General features: G+C 37.5%; 4 protein-coding genes across 4 annotated transcripts in view; 1 reads left to right on the top strand and 3 right to left on the bottom strand.

The window, feature by feature from the left end:
• The window catches only part of LOC135082395 (uncharacterized), a 211,957-nt gene that overhangs the window by 94,649 nt on the left and 91,764 nt on the right, over positions 1-25,544 (bottom strand). The window lies entirely within an intron of this gene.
• On the bottom strand, positions 1,658-8,733 carry LOC135082514 (cytochrome P450 6B5-like). The gene is made up of 2 exons (XM_063977313.1): positions 7,321-8,733; positions 1,658-2,309 (listed from the first exon to the last, which is right to left on the bottom strand). Exons 1-2 carry the CDS (start codon positions 8,699-8,701, stop codon positions 2,116-2,118), a joined length of 1,575 nt encoding a protein of 524 aa, XP_063833383.1. The 5' UTR covers positions 8,702-8,733; the 3' UTR covers positions 1,658-2,115.
• On the top strand, positions 14,085-21,599 carry LOC135082515 (cytochrome P450 6B2-like). Its single transcript, XM_063977314.1, has 2 exons — positions 14,085-15,514; positions 21,236-21,599. The coding sequence occupies exons 1-2, from the start codon at positions 14,143-14,145 to the stop codon at positions 21,427-21,429; spliced, it is 1,566 nt and encodes a 521-aa protein (XP_063833384.1). The 5' UTR covers positions 14,085-14,142; the 3' UTR covers positions 21,430-21,599.
• Positions 18,510-25,544, bottom strand: part of LOC135082516 (cytochrome P450 6B2-like) — a 35,357-nt gene continuing 28,322 nt past the window's right edge. Inside the window, exon 3 of the transcript XR_010259407.1 lies at positions 18,510-18,735. The gene's annotated coding sequence lies outside the window, so the exon portion shown is untranslated. The remainder of the gene's footprint in view (positions 18,736-25,544) is intronic.

The following is a 25,544-nucleotide window of genomic DNA, read 5'->3' as shown; positions in this document are numbered from 1 at the left end:
ATATCAATACATTTTGATAGTTATTCCGTGTAATAAAGTTACGTTCATTTAAAATAATCACGAACAAGACGATGAATCTTTTTATGTTGAAGAATGGAAGTAATTGGTATGAAAGAAGTGCTAGAAGATATGAAATTTTGTTTAGTTTCTAAAATCAATCGAGTTTAAAAATAAAATCTTATCTTTTAATCTCCCATCGAAAGTGAAGGAGCAAGAGTTTGCCAGTGTGTTATTTCTAGGCGTTCAGATTGCAGTAATAAGTAAGTTAAGTTTTATTTTATTAATTACTATCGTAAAGACGTAAAATTTATTAAGTTAGAGAGCTAGAAATAATGAACCTGTGTGTAAGAGCATTTGTCATTTGTTTACAGTACTTTTTAATGATACAAGTTTATCACATCTGCTTACTGCCTGTGATTAACGATTAAAATTACGTTTATTTAGAATCACGTGCATAACCATTATTTATTTCAAGTAAATTATGAAGAAAGGAAGTAATGAGTATGGAAGGAAGACTGAAAAAAGAGACCTTTTTATTTAGTTGCTGAAATCAATTAAGTTTAAAGAACACACAATCATCACTCCTATCGAAAGTGAATGCCTTAATCAACGATAGGAGTAACATTGCCAGGTGTTTACTCTAGGCGTTTAGAGCGGTGTGGTGTAAGCAATAATTTGAGTTTTACTTTATGAATTTTATTACTATCGTAAAGACTTAAGTTATTGAAGTAGAGAGTTATTAATGTAAAGAATAACAGGCCTCATTCAAAAGATCATTATTCATCTGTTTACGGTACTTTTTAATGATACCTACTTACGCTTATCACACTTGCGTAGCTAATAAGACCTGTGATACTACATTGTGATAGAATAACGGTTATGCGTAAAAGCACGGTTTAGTTAACAACCTAGGTTCTGTAAGATTATTTAATTTGCGGAAAGAAACAAATTCGTGTAAAGGGTTTTTATTAATTAAAATGTAATTTATTATTTTTTAGAATGAAAACTAAACTGGTAAGGTGATATTAAGGTGTAAGTAACTAATTTAGGTACTCATTTCATTTTTACAAACTAGGTAGATTTGGATTAAGCTCAGTTCAGTTGGTCCAGTCGTAGTCGTTGAACTCACAGTAGAGTTGAATGACTCATGGGCGAGCGCGGGTTGCGGTTCGGGGCGTGGGGGCAGCGCTTGAGCGTGTGTGCGCGCGCTGCTATCCATTTCTTATTGTAAAGACAAAAGCCTTATTGTGACGAAAATACTCAAAATTTTAATAAGGTTTCTTAGAAAAAAAAATTTTAAACAACGAATTGAAATTGATAATGTAAAAATCTTGAAAAAAATATTCTGACTTTGACCTTCAATATCTCCTAAACCACAAGTTTCCCAGGTATGGTCCCAAAGAAAAAAATGATCCCCATGATGTGGAGAATAAGTAGTCTTCGGCTTCGGGATAGGTTTTTTTACACCCGTTATTAATATTAAAGTCTCCACATACAACTACTTTCTTTGAACTATTACAAACTCTTCTAAGTACCTCTTCCATTGTGGTTTCAAATAATTCATAGTTACTAGATGGGGGTCTAACATAAGGGCTAACTTTTCTTTTTTATTATTTTCTATAATAATTTTGACGTTCATAAGTGCCACTTGTGGTCTAAACTGAATAAATAATTTTTGATTTTGATTTTGATATAAAAGTTATGCCTAAAGATGATTCTGCCTTACAAAATTATTAGTTTTGAATGTATACCAAATGAGTGTATGCCTAACGAATTTCTGCGTAAAGAAAATTATGCCATCCGTTGTTATGCATAGTAAAATTATGATTAAAAAAGTTCTGCGAAAAAAGGTAGAACCGAAACTTTAACCGTTTACGCAGCGTTAGCTCTCAAAAGGAAAAAAATCGCTGATTTGAAACATTCAAAAAAAGTCAAGTTAGTTCACTTAAGGCGGATTCGACCAAATAAGGGTAATTAATCTCAGAATAAATAGTCAGTTATTCGACATTTTGACAGATTTCCCATACTAAAACTGTCCATGTGCTATACCAGGATATAATATATTCTCGGATAAAAGTATGGTCGAATCGGGCCTTAATACAATAGCGACGTCCTTCATTTTTGCAAAACCCTTTGCTCCCATCCGTCCCTTTCCGTAAACTTGAGTTTCATCCCTCCGATGGGTGTCGTCACGATGGACCGAGGCTCGTACGGCACCTGCTCCGGCATGTCATCTGCCAATTCCACGGAGTACTTCTTCAGGATCGTCACCAGACCAGCCAGCATTTGCATCTTTGCGAACCTCATGCCTGAAACAATACGAAAGCCATGTACAGACGACCGCGTCAAATAGTTCGTGACATCCAAAGTAGCCACAGAGTTCGCAACACAACCTTATTCCAATAATTTTATTAACACAAATTGAAATTGACCTACAGGAACACGTATATTACAATTATATCAACCGCGGATCCATTTTAACCATTTTTTGGCTACTCAAATAGGTGGCAAGACCGCGTATTTGATTAGGCAACCATCCTTTGAAACAATAAAAGGTGAGAAAAAAGGCTGGAAGGCGATTTACATTTACGGACTGTTATTATGTACATATTTTGAATATATTTATATATCCCAATTGTATAATATTCGTGACTCTTTAGAAAGAGAGACTCAAAGCCCCAAGAGCTAGATTGACCCGCCCGCCACTATACCGAAGATATCCCGGACGTCAGTCTGTGTGAGACTAGAATGGCTGAGATAATATGAGATTAGAGAACAGCTGGAAAACAATTAGACATCGGGTGATGATGGAATTACGGCTGAGCTTCTGATAGCAGGCGGAATGTCGATACTGCGCTACGCTATCCAGGAACTGTTTGATTCCATCATGCTCTAGGGCAAGGTTTCCCAATTTTTTTTGCCAAGGAACCCTAATTGATTATACTTTTCCTAGCGGAACCCCCGTACTACTCCGCCCGCACGCCCTGCCCCTCCCTTGTGCGTAAACAAGTCAGTGCGAGCAGTGCGAGCGAACAACGTCGGTCACGAAACGTGGGATAATATTTTTTACGGAACCCTTGCGGCCTTTCCACGGAACCCCAGGGTTCCGCGGACCACCTTTCGGGAACCGCTGCCTAGGGTAAAACACCTACGCGGCGTGGCACAAAAGTGTGGTGATACTCTTCCTAAAAAAAAGGCGAGTAAAACGTGTTCAAGAATTCACTTCTAAGCCATGTCTGCAAGCTGTTTTCGAGAGTCTACGAATCTTCACGCTCGCATGCCTGACGACTTGCAGCCTCCCGAACTAGCGGCGTTCTGAAAAGGCTTTCGTACCATAGCATACATACACTACGGCAGATCATACAGAAGACTAAAGAGAATAATCAGCCACTTTCCTGGCGTTTGTCGAGTATGATTTATCATATCCTAATGTCATATGGAATCATGCTATGGGGCAAAGCTGCAGATTTTGAAACAATATTTATTTTGCAAAAACGTGCGATAAGATACTTGTATAAAATGAAAGCAAGAGCATCCCTTAGAGAATTGTTTAAAGAAATTGGCATTCTCACGGCCGCTTCACAATACATCTTAAACTGTATTCTATTTATTCAAAAAAATATTACTGAATTCAAAAAGAAAAGTGATATTCACCAAATTAACACTAGAAATAAAAATAAATTGGCTATACCCGCTTTTAGACTTAATAAAGTGTTTGCCTCTTTTATGGGACAAGGTATCCATTTTTATAACAAAGTCCCTGAAAAATATAAAGAGCTACCGTATAATAAATTTAAAGATATAGTTAAAGATCACATGCTTAAAAAAGCCTATTACACAACTCGAGATTTTCTTAATGATAAGTCATCCTGGGAGTAGGATTATGGTCCTCTCATGCTCGCACTAAAAATAATTAAAATGAAAAGTAATGTATAAACTCATAATAATTTCTCAAATGTTATAGTGTCATGCTTCTCAATCTGGACTGTTACTTAGCTTTATTATTAGTTTTTTATTTTAAAGAGATAACTTGGAATTGTCATTCTCACTAAATTGTCTCTGGGGTGGTGGCGTAGTGAGGCGGGTCGTTACATTCCCTCTAATATGGTCGAGTGAAGCGATGGCTGGTTCACTCGTCATGTCTGTGAACAGGCGCTGCTTTCGGGGACTGGTCAATCCAAGTTATTCAAATTTATGTATGCGAGTCATTTCTACTAGTATCTTAATATGTAAGTCTAGATATTAGCACGTCACTACCTTGTTTAATATACCACGCAATCTTGTATACCCATTCTTATAAGATACACCATACAAGAATGCATGGTAAATTCAGTGAACTGCTCCTGAATCGAATGTACCTACTACTACTATTTCTATTTATTTATATTAACCGGCAGACAGTGGTGACTGAGTTTGTTGCGGCGCTTCTTCTCAGCACTTGTCATTGAGAGCCGTAACAAACTTGTGTCCGACATTGAAACCTCCTTGAAGGAGGTCTCAGACTGGGGTCGACGCAATTTGGTCCAATTTAACCCTACAAAGACACAAGTTTGCGCGTTCACCGCCAAAAAGTTGCCGTTTGTCGTATCCCGCTGTTTCGAGAGCACTCCCCTAACTGCCTCAGCCAATATCGGAATCCTTGGTGTCGACATATCGAGCGAAGTCCAGTTCCGTGGTCATTTAGAGGGTAAGGCTAAATTAGCCTCGAAGAAGCTTGGTGTGCTCAATAGATCGAGACGGTATTTCACTCCAGCCCATCGTCTGCAACTTTACAAGGCGCAGGTTCGGCCTCATATGGAATACTGTTCTCATCTTTGGGCAGGTGCGCCCCAGTACCAGCTTCTCCCTCTGGACCGCATTGAACGGAGAGCAGCTCGAATCGTTGACTGCCAGGACATTTCGGATCGGCTTGACCCCTTGGCGCTGCGTAGAGATGTATCCTCACTGTGCATATTCTATCGCATGTATCACGGGGAGTGCTCCGAAGAATTATCCGGACTTATTCCTGCCGCCACTTTTCGCCACCGATCTACCCGACAGCACTTCCACCCCCATCACTTAGATGGTTGGCAGTCCACAACAGTACGTTTCTCTAGAAACTTTCTGCCCCGTACAACCAAACTGTGGAATGGACTGTCGTCTGCGGTGTTTCCGGACGGATACGACCAGCAAGCTTTCAAGAGGAGAGCGTATCTTTACCTTAAAGGCCGGCAACGCACCTGTAACGCCCCTGGGTCTGCGGGTGTCTATGGGCGACGGTAATCACTTACCATCAGGTGATCCGTTTGCTCGTTTGCCTCCTATCACATAAAAAAAAAAAAAAAAAAAAAAAAAGAGCAAAATGACGATTTGTAAGAACTATTTATTAGTCCAAACAAATAAAGAAATTTTGACTTTGACTTTGACATAGGCTCTCGAAGGCTTTCGCCTTTGATTCGGTCGAGATCTGGGCACTGCTAGCGCCAATTTGACTATCGATACATCGAAGTGCTAAATGGCTTGTACAATAACGCCACCATATCGGTCCGCCTCTTAAGATTCGAACTGAAAAGTTCGAAACTTATCCGGTTGCAGCGAGGGATAAGACAGTGAGACGTCATATCTCCGAAACTGTTCACCGCTGCCCTAAAAGATGTTTTCAAGCTTCTGGACTGCAGTGGATTTGGCATAAATATCAACAGCGAGTATAATCAACCATTTGCGGATGATATATTGCCAAACCTAAGTGGCAGTGGGCGGGGCACCTAGCTCGTAGAGCCAATGACTATTGGGGCAGAAATGTTTTCGAGAACTGGTGACCACAGGCTGAAAGACGAAGTGTGGGCAGGCTTCTCACTAGGCAGACTGACGATCTAGTGAAAGTGGCGGAAAGCACCTGGATGTGGGCAGCCCAGAACCGTTCGGCCATTTGGTGTAGTGGTTCGAAACGGAATACTATTCCGGAGGTAGCGAGTTCAATTCCCGCACAGTACAAACATTTGTGTGCATGAACATATTTGTTTGTATTGGACTGGGTGTTTTCTATGATAATAAGTATGTAATTACAAAAAAAAAGTATTTAAGTATGTTCATATCCGTTGTCTAGTACCCATAGTACAAGCTTTGCTTAGTTAGGGACTAGAAGCGCAGTGTGAAATGTCCAAGGATATAAATTTATTTATTATTATTTATTGAAATCCTTGGCGTAGGCCTTTTTCCAATAGTAAAAGTCATATTTTTACTGATTTGTGAGAATTTGTTGTAGTTTTGTTTTTTTTATGATAATAATTTACGAAATAAAAATTTTTTTACAGCTAAATATGTTTCAATTCAAAATATCATAAATGACTGATGTTTATTTTAACTCCTTGCTTAACTTGTGACCTCAGATCATAGAAGGGAAGGCTTGTGACCTTAATGCGCGATAAAAATATTGTTATCGGTAAAATAAATAAAAAATTGTGTAAACATGTGTGTCTTTGATTTTAAACAATCCGATTTCAGACATAGGGCTGTCCCTCCCTATTGCTGTGCTGGGGGCCCTGGACATTTATTTAACTTCATTAACAATTTATGGATCAAAGGGCTTTACTTTAAAAATCTTAAAAATAGTTTGAAATTAACATTGACAGTGTGAAACACTGATTACCGTTTAAAAAAATATTTGAGAGCAGACGGCAGAGGTCTGTAGACTGTGTTAATCTAAATATATACGAGTAACAGGAGAAACTGACTGACTGACAGACCAACGCACAGCCTAAACGGCTAAACGTAGGCACTTGAAATTTGGAAGGGACGTAGCTTATGTACCGTAGAGGTGCACTAAGAAAGGAATTCCCGAAATTCCCACGGGAACGGGAAATAGCGGGAAAATCCTTTTGTATGAAAAATTTAAATCGTTTAAGTTAGACGCTTGAAATTTGGCATGCAGGTACCTTAGTAAACTTAAAGCTTAGTTACAACAGGATATTGCAAAATTCCCACGGAAACGGGAGTTAGCGGGAAAAAACATTTGTATGAAAAAATCTAAACCGCGTAAAATAGATGAAGGGGGTAAAACTGGATCCACGTGTACGAAGTCGCGGGCGGCCGCTAGTTTAATTTATGCATTGTAAACATGGAAGTAAATGTAAAATGTAGAGTAGTCAGACCTCCCACTAGGTGGACCGACGATCTGATGATAGCGGGAAGCACCTGGACGCGGGCAGCGCAGGACCGGTCGTTGTGGATATCCTTGAGGCAGGGGGTTGAACCGATGAAACATGAAAAGGGGAGGCTGTCCAGCAGAGGGCGGCTGTAGACTGAAACGACGAAATACGAAAAAAGTAAGACTAAACATACCTATACAAATTCTAGGTCCTTCTCCAAAAGGCATGTAGGTGTACGGCTTGATGTTCTGCTTGTTCTCGGGCAGGAACCTCTCTGGCCTGTATTCTTCGGGGTCTGGGAAATTAGCAGGGTCGCGTTGAAGGTGGTACACCGGTATGTGCACGCGACTGTCCTTCTCCAGGGTCAAACCTGACGGTAGCGTGTAATCCTCCACCACTTCTCTTGTCAGGAGCGCCAACACAGGATACAAACGAAGCGCCTCATCAACACAAGCTTCTGTATACGTCAGTGTAGACACGCAATCGTAGCTCAACTTATTCTCATGCACCCTCAAATACTCGTCTATTTCCTCCTGAACGCGTCTCTGAGCCTCCTTGTGCTTTGCCAGCTCGAACAATGTGAACGCCATCGTCGTGGCCGAGGTATCGAAGCCAGCAGCGAAGATCACCACGCACAGACCCACCATTAAATCGTTATCTACCTCCAAAACCACCTTCTCATTTCCACCAGTTTTTGCATTACGCATGCTGTCTCCAGTGATGAAGTTGTTATTTTTCAAATTCAAAACGCAGTCAATAAAATCGTTCCGGGTAGTCGGCTTGTAGCCTCTGCCTTTGAAGACGTTTATCAGTATGGATTCAAAAAACTTGTCGATATCTGTGGAGAAAGTTTTGAATCCTAATCCATAGAACACTGACGGCCACATGGTTCGGGCTATCCATTTCAAGCCTCTATAAGTGGAGGTATCCATGATTTTGCTGCCCACAAGGACGAAGGGATTACGATCAAAGCCCTTCTCCATCGAATTCATGTCGATTCCAAAAGCACAGGAGCCTATAGACTCCATGGTGTATCTAACGGTTAGAGTCCTCACTTCTATGACATCGGAAACGCTCTTCTCATAGTCCAGTAACTTCTCTAGTGTGTAGCAACAATTTTCCACTAAATAAAACATGTTCTTCATCTTTGCAGTCGTAAAGATAGGCGTCATGTTCTGGCGCATCACTTTCCACCTGTCCCCGTAAGTGAAGAATAGGTTCTGCGTGGTTACTTCATTGTGCGTGTACTTGGACACCTCCCGGCTGTTGAAGTAATAGAAGTCCTTGGTTAAAATAAGCTTCAAGATGTCAGGGTCTTGCACCAGGAGAGCTGGGCCCGAGCCGTAGAACGTTCCGATGTAAGGTTCGTTGGGGAAAGCCCGACATATTTCCTGTGAGACTTCTCCTACAAATTTCTTCAAAAGAATGTAGTCTGAATAATTCCCGAAGATGGGCTTAGGGTTGGGACATGAAGGCACTTTCTTCTTCTTCCAGTAATCTTGTTTACTTTTTAGAGACGAGTATATTAATGTTAGGCATACACATAAAACGAATAATAAGATTAAAAAAATCATTGCGTGAAATCACTGTTCGACTGTTCACCGACTACTTAACTACTCGTTTAAGATAAACGCATTTGTCTTTTATAGGAGGCATCTGCTAGCTAGGGTTGGCAGCTTTGGCAGCTATGTTATTAAATTAAACAACGTCTAAAGATTTAACTATACTTTAGGTATGTATTGTATGTATATTCTAAAAATAAACGCAGAGTAAAAATAAGAGTCGCTTATTTAGTTCCGGCATTTCGCGTTACACAGAGTAAAATCTGTACCCCCAGTGAAAAGGGATCTAACTCGACTTAGATCAAAATTGACTTTATAACATAATGTGAATCTCTGAAAAATTAGCTATTTTTGTATCTAATCGGTATGTTTCTACGACGTATAGAAAAGAAAATAATTTTGTGCCAAATGATACAAGTAAGGCTTTGTGAACCAATTTTGAGTTTTCTTTCGTGTATATTGATACATGTCTACTTTTAACAAAGTGTACCGGAGGCTTCTTTAAATTTTTTATTGTGTCAAGAGGTACGACTCGTGTTACTACTTTTTACACGATTAAAGTTGTTCAGATTGAATTTGTGATTAACAATATAAGATGACTCATATTAATATACACAAAAAAAACTATGTATTGTTGGTTGGTGAAAAAGAATGTAACTTAATTTATAGCACAAAAAGTAAAAGACAAATGATTATTTATTTTGTGTATAATGATTCAATTAGACTAATACCATTAACCACAAAAGTTTCGTACATGTGTAAAATGTTATAAGTTACTTAGATCAAAAACATTTGAAAATCGCAACTAATGATTTGGTTAATTATTTGTTGTAAAATGATATAACTTAGCCCAATTGTCAGATTAAAGGAAAACATAATGCGTAGTTTATAAATCAAAGAACTTTAGTTAATAGTTTTAATAAATAATGGTGAACATCTACTAGTAAAACATATAATTGAATTCATAGTGCCTAACGTTGTCAATAAAAGTACTTAATAAGTGCATTATAGAATTTACAAGAGCTCCAACTACCAGAACTCTTTATAAACAAAACTCATCACCTTTGACAACAAATTGAACTGGGCGAGTCATGTCGAGAACAAAATAAAAATGGCCTGTATAGCATTCCATCAGTGCAAGAGACTCATTGGTAGTAGATGAGGTCTCAACCCAAAGATAACACTGGCTCTACACGTCGCTATGGCCCTCTTACACATATTATTATGGATCACTTGTGTGGTGGCACAGAACACAACTATCCACAGCAAGATCAAAACTCCAAAGCCTGCAACGCCTAGTAAGCATAGCGGCCACTAGTTGTATGAGAACCACTCCATCGACATCACTTGAGTACCTTCTGAATCTCAGATCTTTAGACCTCATCATTCAGGAGGAAGCGCAAGCAGCCGCTCTAAGACTTAAAGGTATATAGAATATAGAAGCAAAACAAGGAGACAGGACATTCCACGATCCTGCACAAAACCCTAATAAAAAAAATACCTCTCACCGAGGCACCTATCGGCAGAATTCCCTGTGTTCACTCTTCGACTGAAGATATAATATCCAGCTTATAGCGGAAACGCAAGATTGCTCTGGAATCAATGAAGTTAGGATATTACACTGACGGCTCCAAAACCCAAAAAGGTACGGGAGCTGGTGTCTTCTCGAATTACCTAAATATACTAAGAATATCAACAACACTAGATACACACAATACAATTTTCCAAGCAGATTGCAATCAGAGCAGCACAGGCGGTTGCAACCATAGACATCCGAGGTCTGAATATAAAAATAATCTCAGATAGTGCAAGCAATACAAAGCAACTTAATATACTACATTATAATACTTATATTGGAATGCCATGACGCGCTCCTAAGTCATTGCAGACGCAAATGGCGTTACCCTGCACTCCTGAAGTGGATCAAAGGACACAGTAACTCCTTGGGCAACGACGCAGCAGATGAACTGGCCAGAAGGGGATCGTACACGACGGTATTTGGTCCGGAACAATTATAATGCCGATACCATAAGCACAGATCAAGACCTGGCTGCGCTCCAAAATAGAAAAATAACACCACACAGAATGGAAAGATTGTGAAAGATGTAGGCAAACAAAAGATGCAGTTGTGGATATTATATCGAAAAAGTTAAAGACTCATAAGACTAAACAGGGACAACATCCGCAAGGTCCTAAGTGTAATAACAGGTATGTTAAACAAACACCTACACAGTATAGCTGTACAGAAAGCCTACTGTGCAGAAGATGCATGGAGGCAGAAGAAAAACCACAGCACGTGCACAAGGAGTGCAGAAGCGTAGCAGATCAACAGGCTCAAATTCTCCAATCACCAGGGTCGCTGCAGAAGGCCTGTAGCGACCTAGATAGGCTGCTGCTACCTGGGGGGATCTGGAGCGGTTGGAATAGGAAGATCAAATAGCGCACAATGGTCTAATCAAAAGGTTAAGTGCAATATTCGATTGCCCTGCAAAACTAACTACGTAAGACCTTATGAATGGATACTATGTATAAAGTAAATAATTATGTAAATGGCATGTGTTGCTGGACTTTATCTGCTTAGCTCGCAAGTATAACATGTCTTGTTAATTCATGTCTCTATTGATTTAAGAAGATTCCCGTCTTAGGCAGTTCGATTTTTTCAAGTTATTTATGATTTAAGAAGAGGCTGACAAGGGTGGCTAAATTTCTTGCGCTGCTTCTTCTCAGCACTGACCCATTTATGTCCCAAAATAAAAGTAGGGTTCAAGTGATACTAGGACGTGTTAAAGGGCTTTTTAAAAGCCTCTTTGTTGAAAACAAATGCATTTTATGACTTTACTTTTATATTATCCTTCTGTAGCCAAAAAGCAATCAATATAGCTTGACATCATCATCTCTGGTCCAGAGTTTGATTCCTAATAGGGTAATTGTAGAAAACAAACTTTTCTCTGTCTCCTGTCTAATTAGTTGATGTGAAACCATTGTTGTTTCTGGTCTTTATTACCCAATTGCTTCAACTAATACTTACTTTAAAATAGGAGATAATGTATGTGATTTAGGCCGATATCATTCATGGTATATGGTGTAATAATTAATAAAATAGTAGTTTCAGATCAGAATAAACATTTAAGGAGTAAATAATTAGAATTCACTCTAAAATTCTAGCCTTATTCCTTTACAATCGCCACTTATATCACTTTACACATAATTATTAGGATACTTAGATCGCTATTATGTTAGTTAGATCAGTTTACACATTTTTTTCTCATCACAAAATTGGTGTATATTGATATAAGTAGAAATTTTTGGACGATTTACCCTAAATAACCTGAAATAATGATTCCTCATAGTGTAATTACTAATGTTTGTTTTACAACTTTTTCTAAAATTGAAGAAACAAAAAATTATCAACAGAAATGGCGTAAAATGTATCACTTTACACTTGTTAGCGGGTGGTCAATTCAGTGTGGTGTAAAATAATTTATGTCCCATTACATCACTTTACACGAATGTAAAGTTGCCGTGCATGGCGATATAACTGGGTTTTTATTTAATTACGAAAAAACCACATGCTATATTTCCCAAACTGGCACACTGCCTAATTATATCTAACATTACCTTTCACCTAAAAAATATATCACCAAGTTATCTCTAATAGCGACGAAGCAGGATTTTTTTTAACTTCAAATGCGATTTCCCAAAAATCACCATTTTCGACTTAACTCCGTTTTCACTGGGGGTACAGAAATGTACCTAAACTAAAAAAAAAGTTAAAATAAATTTACATTATCTTACGCTGTGCTGTAGTATGGTGCATGTGACAGCTGTCATTCAAATCACGTCTACCAAGTTCCATGTGCCGGTTTAATGTGAAAAAACCGGTGAATTCATTATTTTTTAATAATAGATAAGTTTGTTTGTTTCAGCCGAAAGACGTCCCCTGCTGGACCAAGGCCTCCCCCAAGGATTTCCACAAAAACCAGTCCTGCGGCGCCGCTCGCATCCAGGCACCTCCAAGAGAGCCTCACCAGAGATAAATAAGTAGTTTATGGAAATCGATATAGTAAGTAGGTAACTACAAAACTAAATGAAGATCGGTTCATTCGTTTATTTGCTACGAAATCACAGACAGACACTTTAAACTTGAAACACCCCTCTCTTTTTGCGTCAGGCGCGCGGGGGTTAAATCCTACAGTACATTTTTGTTTGAAAAAGCTGCCGTCACTTAGGTACCTACCTGGAAGTTTGTCATTTCGTGAAATAGTGCTGTTGTTCAAGTTTTGTACGGTTTACTTCTGTGAGTTTTTATTAATTTTACTAGCTGACCCGGCGAACTTTGTTCCGCCTTAATGGCAATAAATAAGCAGACTTTTTTTTTTTAATTTCGAACGGGATAAAAAGTATCCTATGTCCTTCTCCTGGCTCTAAACTACCTCCCTGACAATTTTCAGCTAAATCGGTTCAGCCGTTCTTGAGTTATAAGTGAAGTAACTAACACGACTTTCTTTTATATATATAGATTTATTTACAAAAACAACACACAATACATGATGTTACTTAATGACCTTTGATCTTTGTTATCAATTGAGAACATTATTTTAGATAAAACTCGATTTGAGTCTTGAATTTCGAAATTATTATTTCACAGCACACAGTTTGTAAAAAAAGTTCTTCCTTTTTTCTTTTTAGGGTTCCGTAGCCAAATGGAAAAAAACGGAACCCTTATAGATTCGTCGTGTCTGTCTGTACGTCTGTCCGTCCGTATGGCACAGCCATTTTTTTCCGAAACTATAAGAGCTATACTGTTGAAACTTGGTAGGTAGATGTATTCTGTTAACCGCATTAAGATTTTGATGCAAAAATAAAAAAATAATAATAAATATTGGGGGCTACTTAGAACTTAAACACATTTTTTTTTTATCGAACACATATGTGTGGGGTTTCTATGGATAGGTCTTCAAAAATGATATCGAGGTTTTTAAAATACTTTTTTTCTAAACCGAATAGTTTGCGTGACAGACGCTTCCAAAGTGGAAAAAACTTGGTCCTGCCCCCTCTAACTTCTAAAATAAGAAAATGAAAAATCTAAAAAACCATAATAAAATATGATGTACCTACCAGTATGTCTATTAAGCTTTGCAGTTAACTACGAGTACGTAATTTAAAAAAATAATTAAATATGAAAAAAATATTGTTTTCTTTACGTAAATCGATTAATTTACTGATTCTGAGTCGCTCCTAAAAATTTGGATACTGATTGCAAAGTCACCTTGTATAAAATTAAATTATATATCTTTGGACAATATATTGCAAACTTTTTTGATAACCAGTTTTATCTACAAAACACCGTTTATCTGATAGAATAGAACATTAAAAACGTAAACAAGTTATCTAAGAGCTGTTTAGTTTCGATCCAGTCGCGGTGCGCGGCCGTGGTCCTCAAGTCCCTCAAGATGATTGTTTTTATTTTAACATTCATAGTGATTGCGCTTTCATGGCTATACTATGTTACTACGAGAAACCACAACTACTGGGACAAGAAGAAAGTGCCGTACCTAAAGCCAAAGCCGATCCTTGGAAATTACGGAGATTACATTCTATTGAAGAGATATATAGGAGAAATAGCGCAGGACATTTGCAGAACTTTCCCTAACGAGCCTTACGTAGGGACGTTTTACGGCTCGGACCCAGCTCTCCTGGTGCAAGACCCTGAAATATTAAAGCTTATTCTGACCAAGGACTTCTATTACTTCAGCAGCCGGGAGGTGTCCAAGTACACGCACAATGAAGTTTTCACGCAGAACCTGTTCTTCACTTACGGGGACAGATGGAAGGTCATCCGTCAGAACCTCACTCCCCTCTTCACGACAGCGAAAATGAAACTCATGTTTGGCTTGATAGTAGAATGCTGCCACACCTTCGAAAAGTCACTGGACATGGAGACAAGCGTATCCGATGTCATTGAAGCAAGAGCGCTTACTGCTAGGTACACAATTGAATCCATTGGATCTTGCGCTTTTGGGATTGAAACCAATTCAATGTTGCAATCTGAACAAAATCCTTTCATCCTCATGGGCAGTAAGATTCTCGAAATCTCCGTAATAAGAGCTTTGTTGTGGAATGCAAGAGCTATGTGGCCATCCGTATTCTATGGCGTGGGACTTAAGACTTTCCCTGAAGAAATTAATACGTTCTTCAATACTATTCTGACAAATATTTTCAAGGCCAGGGATTACAAACCGACAGCCCGAAACGATTTTATTGACTGCATTCTGAATCTGAAGAACAACAAATACATTACTGGAGACAGCATAAGCAGCGCTAAGGATGGGGGGAATAAGAAGGTTGTGTTGGATGTGGACGATGACCTGATGGTGGCTAGCTGTGTGTTGTTCTTTACTGCTGGCTTCGAGACCTCGGCCACGGCGATGGCATACACTTTATATGAACTGGCGAAGCATAAGGAGGAGCAGAGACGCGTTCAAGAAGAGATAGATGAGTATTTGAAAGCGCGTGAGAATAAGTTGGGCTATGATTGCGTGACCTCGCTGACGTATACAGAAGCTTGTGTTGATGAGGCGCTGCGTTTATATCCCGTGCTTGGAGTCCTGACGAGGGAGGTGGCGGAAGACTACACGTTCCCGTCTGGCCTGACTTTAGAGAAGGAGAGTCGCGTGCACATTCCTATGTACCACCTGCACCACAATCCAGATTTCTTCCCGGATCCTGAAGCGTTCAAGCCCGAGAGGTTCCTGCCTGAAAATAAACAAAATATCAAGCCTTACACATACATTCCCTTCGGGGAAGGACCGAGAATCTGTATTGGTATGTACACTTGGACTAATAACACCTAGATGGATATCAAGTTTTTATACAAGTGCTAAGTCTAAAGTGAGGCAAAAAACATAATGTCATCGGCTGACATATTATGTTTTCACGAGTGTGATCTTTTTGTGTTGGAAAGCGCATTTATCGAGGAAAGCCAATAGGGGCGGATAAGTAGAGAAAAATTTTGCAAAAACGAGTAATATTACACTGGTCAACACATGGTTTTTTCCTTTATTTTTTTTCTGTTATTGGGTATTTCTATGGCCCTGATTATGAAAAAAATACTGGGAGATCGCCAACAGCTTTACTTTTTAAAATATAGAGCTTTATTATTTTGACAAAAAAATACGAAAAATTATACATTGTGCTAATAAAATTTCAATTGAACACAAGCAAATGATATTTTATATGATTTCCTTGAATAGGCAAGTTTGAGTAGATTTCGTTGCAAACTGCAGCAATGGTCTGCCATTCATATATGAGCACCACGCCCCTGATAACCTTCTTCCATTGTCAGAAAATTCCAATGAAAACTTTTATCCTGCTCCTCACTAAAATCACCCACATTTTGTGGAAATCGATGTTAATGCGAGTACATGAAGTGTATTTTTATACCCATGTTGCATCCTAGCTCTTGCAAGTTGGATAGCATGCTCTCAACAATCTCTTTTTGCTTAGGAAATTACTTATAACCAAAAAAAATCATTTTAAGCTTAGGACTGGACATCACTCATTGATTTCTTAAAATTACGATCATTTACCAGTTGCCTAATGAGATCCCATCAAAAATTACCAGCTTTTAAGTTTTCTGTGCTTAATCCTGAAAAATTGCGTGAAAGAAAATTAAAACATTCGTCACTTTTGTCAAGCGCCTTCACAAACTGTTTCAAGATGCCGAGCTTAATATAAAGTGGTGAAAGTACGGTGATACGGTCTTGGCTAACTAAAGGCACGTTTATAAAATTGTTTGTATCAACTTTAGGTGAAGAGCTAAAAGTTGTGTGTGCGGGAAGCCGCACTGGTCAAATTTTTTGTAACCAATGCTATTGTTTGTTACGACTATTCCAGAGACACATGGAACGGGAATTTTGTGTAGCCCCCTTGTTGGCCTAAAAGATGTTACCTATTCTCAGAACACAAATGACTCATTTGTGGTCTTGATTACTTAATTTCAAATATTTATATTAAAGTGTCGATGTTACGCAGTTTTCATCAAGTCTAATAGAGGTTTTCGATGTTTTTCAAATATTATATTTACCACAAACATAGGAGAAACCATCTGGATTAAGCACACAACATTTTCATAACGAAGTTATATCGAAAACACCAACAAAATATTTTTTTTTGTTCAATTAAATCAAAAATTTAAGTAAAAATATTAAATGAAGGTAGATAGCTATAACTTAAAAACAAAAGCTGTTGGAGAAAAACTGTTGCCATATTTAAAAAATATGCGTCAATTTGAGATAGAAACAGAAAAAAAATCACAGGAAACAAACAATTTTATTTTTTTTGTTGACCAGTGTTATTCAAACTGTTACACGCTACGAAGTCGCGGGCACAGCTATTAATTTATAAATAACACTTCTTTTGCGTCGATGTTTGTTTTGTGTTGTAGGTACGAGTACCTCATACATCATATATCATATCTGAACTTGCTTGACCTTCTATTATTTAAATATTTAATATTACTGGGCCTCTTTATCAGTTGGTGGAAGTACAGAGCACATCATGAACTCTGTGGCATCATATTTCATCTTATGCCGTTGTTTTAAGCGTTATTTTACAAATGAGTCCAATTTGCAGTGGACTGTACCTATCGCGTCGCGTGCTTGTATCTGTAGAGTCACCGTGATTAGCATAATGTTAATTATGATAATAATAGCATATTATCATTATATAGGTACCTACTTAATATTGCTAGCACTTTAATATTACGTTAGGTATATAGGCAACCATAACCAAAGCCAAATACAGTGTCTTGCCCCCGTGGTGGACACCATGGACACATGGAAGTCGCTTAGAAGGAGCCAAGTCAGAAACTTGTTTTGCCCCCCCTCTCCTAGGCCACTCCTGACACGGCCCCCGATTTTCAATAGGGATTGGTGTGGCCAAAAACAATATGGAGCCACCGTTAGTATGAAGAGTAAATTATTTCCTTCACACCGCGGTTAGAAGTCGAAACTCCTGGAGTGGACTGTAGGTGTTGGTTTTGCGGTTTATATTACATATTTTTGCCTTCAACTGTTTTGACCAATCTTATCTGTATTGGAGACGTTAAAAATTTGCGTAATCGGTTAGAATTTTATAGAATCGACATACAGGACTTGAATTTATTCATCGTTTTATATTGTGTTAACCGCATTTGGAGTTCTCCCGCGAGTGTATTTCGTGGACCACACATGGTGCAGTGCATTGGGTGTGTGAAATACCTCCTAACTCGATCATCATCATCGAAGAAGACGTCCAGGCAGACGATACCACCTGGACGCCAGTTACAGCCAGTAACGCCAGCTGACGTCAACTGTTTTGACCAATGATCGTATCTCAGAATCGAAGAAGCGCGTCTGTATTGGAGAAATTTAAAAAAACCGGCCAAGTGCGAGTCGGACTCGCGCACCGAGGGTTCCGTACCATTGATTTATGAAATTAAAATTATTATTTTTTATTTAAGTTATTAGTATGAAAGATTACGCGGTAATAAGCGGTTTACGATTTACGAGGTATTAAAAAAAAACTACTTACTAGATCTCGTTCAAAACAATTTTCGTTGGTAGTTTTTATAGTAATGTACAGTCGCGGAATGAAAAGGTTCGTCACCTTAGTGTCGGTTTTCGCTTGCACTGTAAGAGTCAAACCTGCCAACATAACCGTGCAAGAAACATTGCTGCTAACATTTAAATAAATATGACGTTTGCTAACGAATAAGGTTTTGCTTGTTTATTTTTCTATCCCATCAGTGCAATGTTACATAACGTAGTTTTTTTTATTTAATAGTTAATGGCAGGTTGAACCAACAAGAAGGTTTTAGTTTATCAATCATAATAATCTTCTTGACAAGTTAAATCGTCAAACAACTTTGATCTGAATAATTTTGAACTTTACTGACGAACAGTTAAAGATTATTTTCTCTAACTCGAGATTATTCTGTAACATAGTTTCAAAAGGTAATATGTGCTAGCGATTCGTTGAAGGAATCAATTTGAAAACTGACGAACCTTTTCATTCCGTGACTGTACATCATATTTTTTTTTTAGATTTTTCATTTTCTTATTTTAGAAGTTAGAGGGGGGGGGCAACTTTTTTCCACTTTGGAAGCGTCTGTCACGCAAACTATTCGGTTTAGAAAAAAAGTATCTTAGAAACCTCGATATCATTTTTGAAGACCTATCCATAGATAGCCCACACGTAAGTGTTTGACGAAAAAAAAAATTTGTGAGTTTCAGTTCTAAGTATGGGGAGCCACCAATATTTTTTTTTTGCATCAAAATCTTAATGCGGTTCACAGAATACATCTACTTACCAAGTTTCAACAGTATAGCTCTTATAGTTTCGGAAAAATATGGCTGTGACATACGGACGGACAGACGGACGGACAGACAGACAGACATGACGAATCTATAAGGGTTCCGTTTTTTGCCATTTGGCTACGGAACCCTAAATTTTAGCGTAATCGGGGCTCAGAGCTGTGGGACCGAACGCGGCGCGGGAGGAGTGCTTTCAACGTCACATTGCAAGCCAAACTGATGATCCTCTATCTAATCGATGCAGAGGGCGTAGATGTTGCGAATCTCTCGATGCTTTCCTCTCACTCGCTCAAGGGCACCTTGTATGCGGGCAAGGGAGAGGGAAGATAAGAAAGGGGGAAGGATTCTAAAGTGTCTGCTGGTGAAACATTGATATTCATGTGAATTAACATAAAAAAACCTAAGATTAGCCCCGAAAGTTCCAAATAGAATATGAATATATTATGGCGGCACCAGGGATGTTTCCCGGGTAAAAGAGGAAGAGTTTGAATTAATTCGTCGGTTAACTTAGCATAAAATACTCGACACGTATTTTTCACTTTTTCAAACTACATAAATGAAAATTTAAAGATATACCTACATCGCGCCAAAGTTCAAAGAAGAGGCCCGTATGTAACGTCAAAAGTTCACGTCATTCAAGTCACTTTGCGACGTCACGCGGAACTTCAAGGCATCATAACTATGTATGACTAGCTGTGCCCGCGACTTCGTCCGCGTGTCTGAATGACTTTGGATAGGCAAAAAATGGAAAATGAGCGAAAATGAGTTTATGTATACAGCGCAAGCAGGTGCCCGCGGCATGACTGTCATGCATTCCTACTATGCATTGTTAAGTGGAGGCCCCTAGAGTATGATAGTCTTTAACATGACATGATTGTAAAAAAATGCACTAATAATAATAATGCAATAATGCATTATTTTAAAACAGATTTTTTTTGCATAAAAAAGGTTACTATGAGCCAACCTTAAAAGATAGACATATGCTATCGCGGACTTTTTTTAGAACTTTTAAAGGGGAACAATCCTGTCATACATGATTTTTGCGAAACTTTAACCGTTTACGCAGCGTCAGCCCTCAAAAGGAAAAAAATCACTGATTTGAAACATTCTTCATTGGTGCTCCGCTCCTATTGGTCTTAGCGTGATAATATATAGCCTAAAGCCTTCAGGAACTAAGGGGCTATCCAACACAAAAATAATTTTTCAAATCGGTCTAGTAGTTTCTGAGATTAGCGCGTTCAACCAAACAAACAAACAAACAAACTCTTGAGCTTTATAATATTAGTATAGAAGTATAGATTTAATTTCATTACTTGTTTGATTGACAAATATAAATATACATATCCAATATTGCCTATATGACATAGCTGATTTCGTCGAAATAAAAGGTACACTATACACTCTATGAAATCGGAGACCTATAAAATTGACATCGAGTTGTAGAATCAGATAATATCGAAATTATTTGTGTAAATTATTTGTGTGATTTACTTATTTGTGTAAGCTACTTAAACCTATCTTTGGTTATAACTGTTGCAAGTACCTTTATGTTATTTAACAACTTAGGTAAATTGTTAAACAGTTTAAAAGGATAGCAAAAAGTACTGTTATCTCGTGTAGATAATTAAAAATAATCAGATAGATAGTACTAGAAAATGTAATCGGTTGATAATATTTAACTTCGGCAATTCGATGTATAGGTACTACCTACGTGCAAATAGAATACTTAGAATAAAATACAATACAAATCACGCATATTGCTTCAAAGAACCTACTTAAACATATCTCGTTACCGTTTTTGTATCTCATTACCGTTTGTTTAAATAAAAAGAATGGCAATTAGAAAACTATAACATTTGCGATTTTCTGTCCTACTCCTATCCTTTTTGGCACGGAAAAATGATTTTTAAAACGGAAAAATGTTTGGGATTCATAACTGCCTAGCTCGCATAAATATTTATAACTTATGTATATTTTAACGTCTGTAAACCCTTGAAAAAGAGGCTGACAATAGTGACTGAGATTCTTGCGCTGCTTCTTCTCAGCACTGGCTAGTGGCCCATTAATGGTCCTGAAGCGGTGGTAGGGTTAATACTGGGACGTGTAAAAGTGCTTTTTAAAAGCCTACTTGCATAAATAAATAAGTTTTATGAGTTTTTTTTATGCCAAATAAAGTGTTCTTTTTTTTCAGGTCTGAGGTTTGCGAAGATGCAAACTCTGGCTGGTCTGCTGACGATCCTCAAGAAGTACTCCGTGGAACTGGCGGATGGCACTCCCGAGAAGCTCCAGTTCGACCCACGGGCGATCGTGACGACTCCCATCGGTGGGATCCCACTCAAGTTCACGCCCAGAGACGGTTGGAAACAGAGGACCTTTAACAAGTAATGCTAAGTGCCAAATGAATGCGAGTAGGTAGAGTAAACCAATGGTTGGGGGCATGTATACCCGTAGGTATAATATGTATATACAGTATGTCCCATAAACAATGGATGACCTTACAACTATCGATCTCTATAATATCAAAATTTTCAACTCAGTAAAAATACACAGATTTAACCCTTACACGCTTATAACTAATCCAAACCATAAAATTATTTTTTCTTTAGTTATATCTATTTATTTTAGTCTAATTTAACATAAAAGTAGTACAGAAAATATAAGTGCTATGTATTTCAGTGTTTTTCAGTAGGGGACACATATGTCCCTATATGCGTTAAGGTATACATTGCCTCATATATTGGAAATAAAATTCTTCGACGCTTTTGTTGCAAAACTAATACAAACCACACTAAAAATACAAATGAAATTTAATCAATAAGCATAATATTAATATTTATAATAAGAAATTTAAAATAGATAGCGTCTTATCTTACGTATTTTTATGTTTGATCCTCATCAGTCTCATCATAGACCTCTTTCTTGAAGTTAGACCTACCTAACTTGACTGTTTGTTCCAAGAACAACTTTGAGTGTACGGTCTCCAATCTTCAAAGGAGTGCTGTAACACGGATATTTGACATAATTTTTTCGTCTTGTCCATATTCATTTTGAATCCCATTTATTGAGAACCTCTACTGAGGTCATAGAGCATTGATTCTAGGTCTTCCAAGGTCTCAGCCGTGACTACAATCGTTGAATCTTACTCGGGGGGACAACATCCGAGAAGCTTCGCGACATCTTCTTATCAAAAATACCGCAGTGTATCAAGACCTTTGATAGAAAGTCTTGGACCAATGTGTGTTGGCAGTGATGGCGTACGGAACGGAGACGTGTTCCTTCACTATGGGCCTCATGAGAAGGCTCAAAGTCACCCAAAGTCTGATGAGGAGATCCGCAGGAGAGCCAAAGTAACAGACATAGCCCGCAGAATTGTCAAACTTTCGCGGCAGTGGGTAGGGCACATAGCTCGCAGAAGTGAGGGCAGAAAATTTCTCAAGTGGCGCCCACTGATAGGAACTTATAGGATGACGCAGTGTGGCTGGCCACATGTTCCTGTGCTTCTCGTATACATTCATGTATATGAGCAGCACAGAAACGATCGTTGTGGAAGTCCTCAGGGGAGGCCTCTGTCCAGCAGTAGACGCCCTTTTATCCAGGAGGAAACTATCCTCATTGACACTATCATCAGTCATCATGACTTCATGACTTCCAAAATTTCGTCTTTCCTGAGCGAATTTTTTTATGTCGATTTGAAGACATATTATTATGATATACAAAAAAATTTATGAATATTATAATAAAACATCGATATAAACATACAAATTATAACGACGCAAACAATATCCTTAGTAAGAACCAAGTTTCCCTTGACGCATATAGGGACACCCGTGTCCCAATTAGATTTTTACATAATATTCCTAACTCGTACGAAAATAAACGAAAATATGCAATGAAACGATAATTATACTTACCATTGAATGTAAAATTGAAAGAAACACAGTGGCAGAAAGTCGATAAGTAATAAAAAAATAATTTTCAATTTTGACGTCTAACGAATTTTTTTTTCACATGTTGTGCCAGTATTTTTTTACACATGTAATCGAGTTTTTTATTATTTCTAGCGCATAATCATAAAAGGTAATAATAAAATTTAATAATATTAAACTACAAATGGTTTAACTTAACCAGTATTACTGTAAATCGTGAAAACTATGTGGGGACAAATGTGTCCCATATGCGTGAAAGGGTTAAAGATTTTCATTTTTATTTTTAGAAAATTGCCACCTGTGATTAGTTTTTCTCATAAAATTCAACAAACTTGTTCCAAAATATTTAAAAACAAATTAAAAGGTGTAAAGGAAAATTTAATTCGTGATCTTGCATGTGACAATTTTTTAAAAACACAAAAAAAACCTTAATGTATTACCTGGTCAAAATTGTATATTAGATACCATAGTGAGGCTTATGGATGGTTACAAGGATCCATTGCTATTGGGACACCCTGTATATAACCCAATGTATGAAAAAATATTTCGCACTGTGCCGGTCGCTTTGGGACCACAAAATAGAAATGATGGGACTATGACGACAGATTCTCCTATGTAGACTTATTTACCATGTCACTATGCCTACGTTGATCATAGTTTTATTGTTATTGTGTAAGCAAACAATATTGATTGTCATTGATAGAACGTAGGCATAGTCGTGTAGTATGCTGATTATTGCCGATATAGATTCTGGGAGCGTCATTCAATCTAACGATGGCTTTGTCTGTTTGGCCATTTTTAGCTTGGTTTTCCAACAACAGTCTACTATTTGTTTAGCAAGGAAAACCTGTTATTTGCCATGATATTTGGACATGTTTTAGCTATAATCTAATCTCAGAAAAACGCTGTTGGTTTTCTTAGATAATAAATAAATTGCTCTCGTACAGGTGGGTATTATACATTGTTGTCTCTTGTAGGGTCTCCAGCGCGTTTTACCCTACACAATCAACAAAACATGTCAACATTCAACATATTTTGTTGGCAATTTTGCTTTAACGTTAACTTAGTTATATCATTTTTGTATTTTCCTATGCCTATAAAGTTTTATTAATACAATAATTTTGTAAACGGTGTTGGTTGTGTAATTACCTACTTCATTGGTTTATTTTTTTGTTAATTGTAAGTAAGTATGCATTTATTGGGCATTAAGGGTTAATTAAATAAAACTATGGACAACCTAGTGTCTAAAAATAAAATTGATTAATGCATATTTATTTTATATTATTATGTATTTTAATGTACCAACTAAGTAGTTCAATATGTAAAATTATACCATAGGTACTATAATGATGTATAAATATACCTATGTCGCAGTCGGATTGTATAACCCTTAACCACTGACACGTACGTGGTACGTCGGTCAAACTTCATTTTGTGCGGGAATTTTTGCGTGTCCTTTTTGGTAGTTTCCTTGTGGCCAGAAATGCGTAGGTATGCGAAGGCAGAAAATAAATGGGTAGCAAGTTCCTAAGTAGGAGAACTTGACCACCCGACGTATGTGGTACGTACCTAACGTCAGTGTTAGTGTAACTTTTTTAAAATCGTATAAGTATGGTGGTCCATAGATAAAATTAATCGTTAGCAGTCTAAAGATAAAGCTAAAGATAAAAATATTTTTATTTATCAGAACATGTGTGACAATACAGAAATATATTTATTTTCTTTGTCGTCTATATGTAAAAAACCTCATTTAAGCCAAAAAATATTGCAAATGACGAAGAAATTAGCAAAAAATCCAGTAGATGATTTTTTTTATATCGGTTGCGTCTTTCGAGGACAATCATCATGATGGTGAAGGGACTTCAGTTCGTGGCTTTGGATTGACTTCTTCTGAAGATTGTATACCATATTTTCATATTTTCTAAGTAGTTTGAAGCACGGCACACTGGCGACCAGGTCATCAATCAAAGAAATACTATAGAAAATATATTTATAATGGTTTTGTGTCGCTGAATAAAATATTTCATTTTCATTTTCAAAATAATCTTCCTAAATGAACTGTATTAAAAAGTGGCTTATTTTGTGAATTATTGCTATTGTGATTTTTTCCTGATTAAAACTGTTCTTAATCATAAATATGGCCAAAATAAAAGTTCGTACTGTTATCGAATATTTTTGTGTTGATTTTTAAAAAATGCCTCTGTGACTTTTATTACCTCTGAAAGATTTCACCAATATCATACTATTCTATTAATATTATTATATTTTTTATACTATCTTTATTTAATATAAACATGTGTAAATAATTTAAATTCAAACACCAAAGATACACTCTATTGATACATCAAGAGGACTTCAAAGTTACGTACGTATGCCGTACGTACGTCAGTGTTAGTGTAACAAAATGACACGTCAGTGGTTAAGGGATAATCCGCCGTTTTACATTATCACAAGGCATTTTACATTACAGCTGTTTTTTAATACGGCGGTTCAACGTTTAGGCGGAATAAATACGGCTGAATGACAATACGTCGGAATATAATCGGCGCCATACGTTCTTCAATACGGCTAGCC

Source organism: Ostrinia nubilalis, chromosome 21, assembly GCF_963855985.1.
Source record: "Ostrinia nubilalis chromosome 21, ilOstNubi1.1, whole genome shotgun sequence".
NCBI classification, from domain to species: Eukaryota; Metazoa; Arthropoda; class Insecta; order Lepidoptera; family Crambidae; genus Ostrinia; species Ostrinia nubilalis.
The sequence above is the reverse complement of the archived record's forward strand: the minus strand, read 5'-3'. Positions and strand labels throughout refer to the sequence as shown.

Bases quoted from the DNA above. Each gene is read 5' to 3' on its own strand.
- LOC135082514 (XM_063977313.1), bottom strand. From the start codon at position 8,701: ATGATTTTTTTAATCTTATTATTCGTTTTATGTGTATGCCTAACATTA. The intron at 2,310-7,320 runs GTATGTTTAGTC...GTATTGTTTCAG, and splicing joins AGGACCTAGAATTTGTATAG to GCATGAGGTTCGCAAAGATG.
- LOC135082515 (XM_063977314.1), top strand. From the start codon at position 14,143: ATGATTGTTTTTATTTTAACATTCATAGTGATTGCGCTTTCATGGCTA. The intron at 15,515-21,235 runs GTATGTACACTT...CTTTTTTTTCAG, and splicing joins AGGACCGAGAATCTGTATTG to GTCTGAGGTTTGCGAAGATG.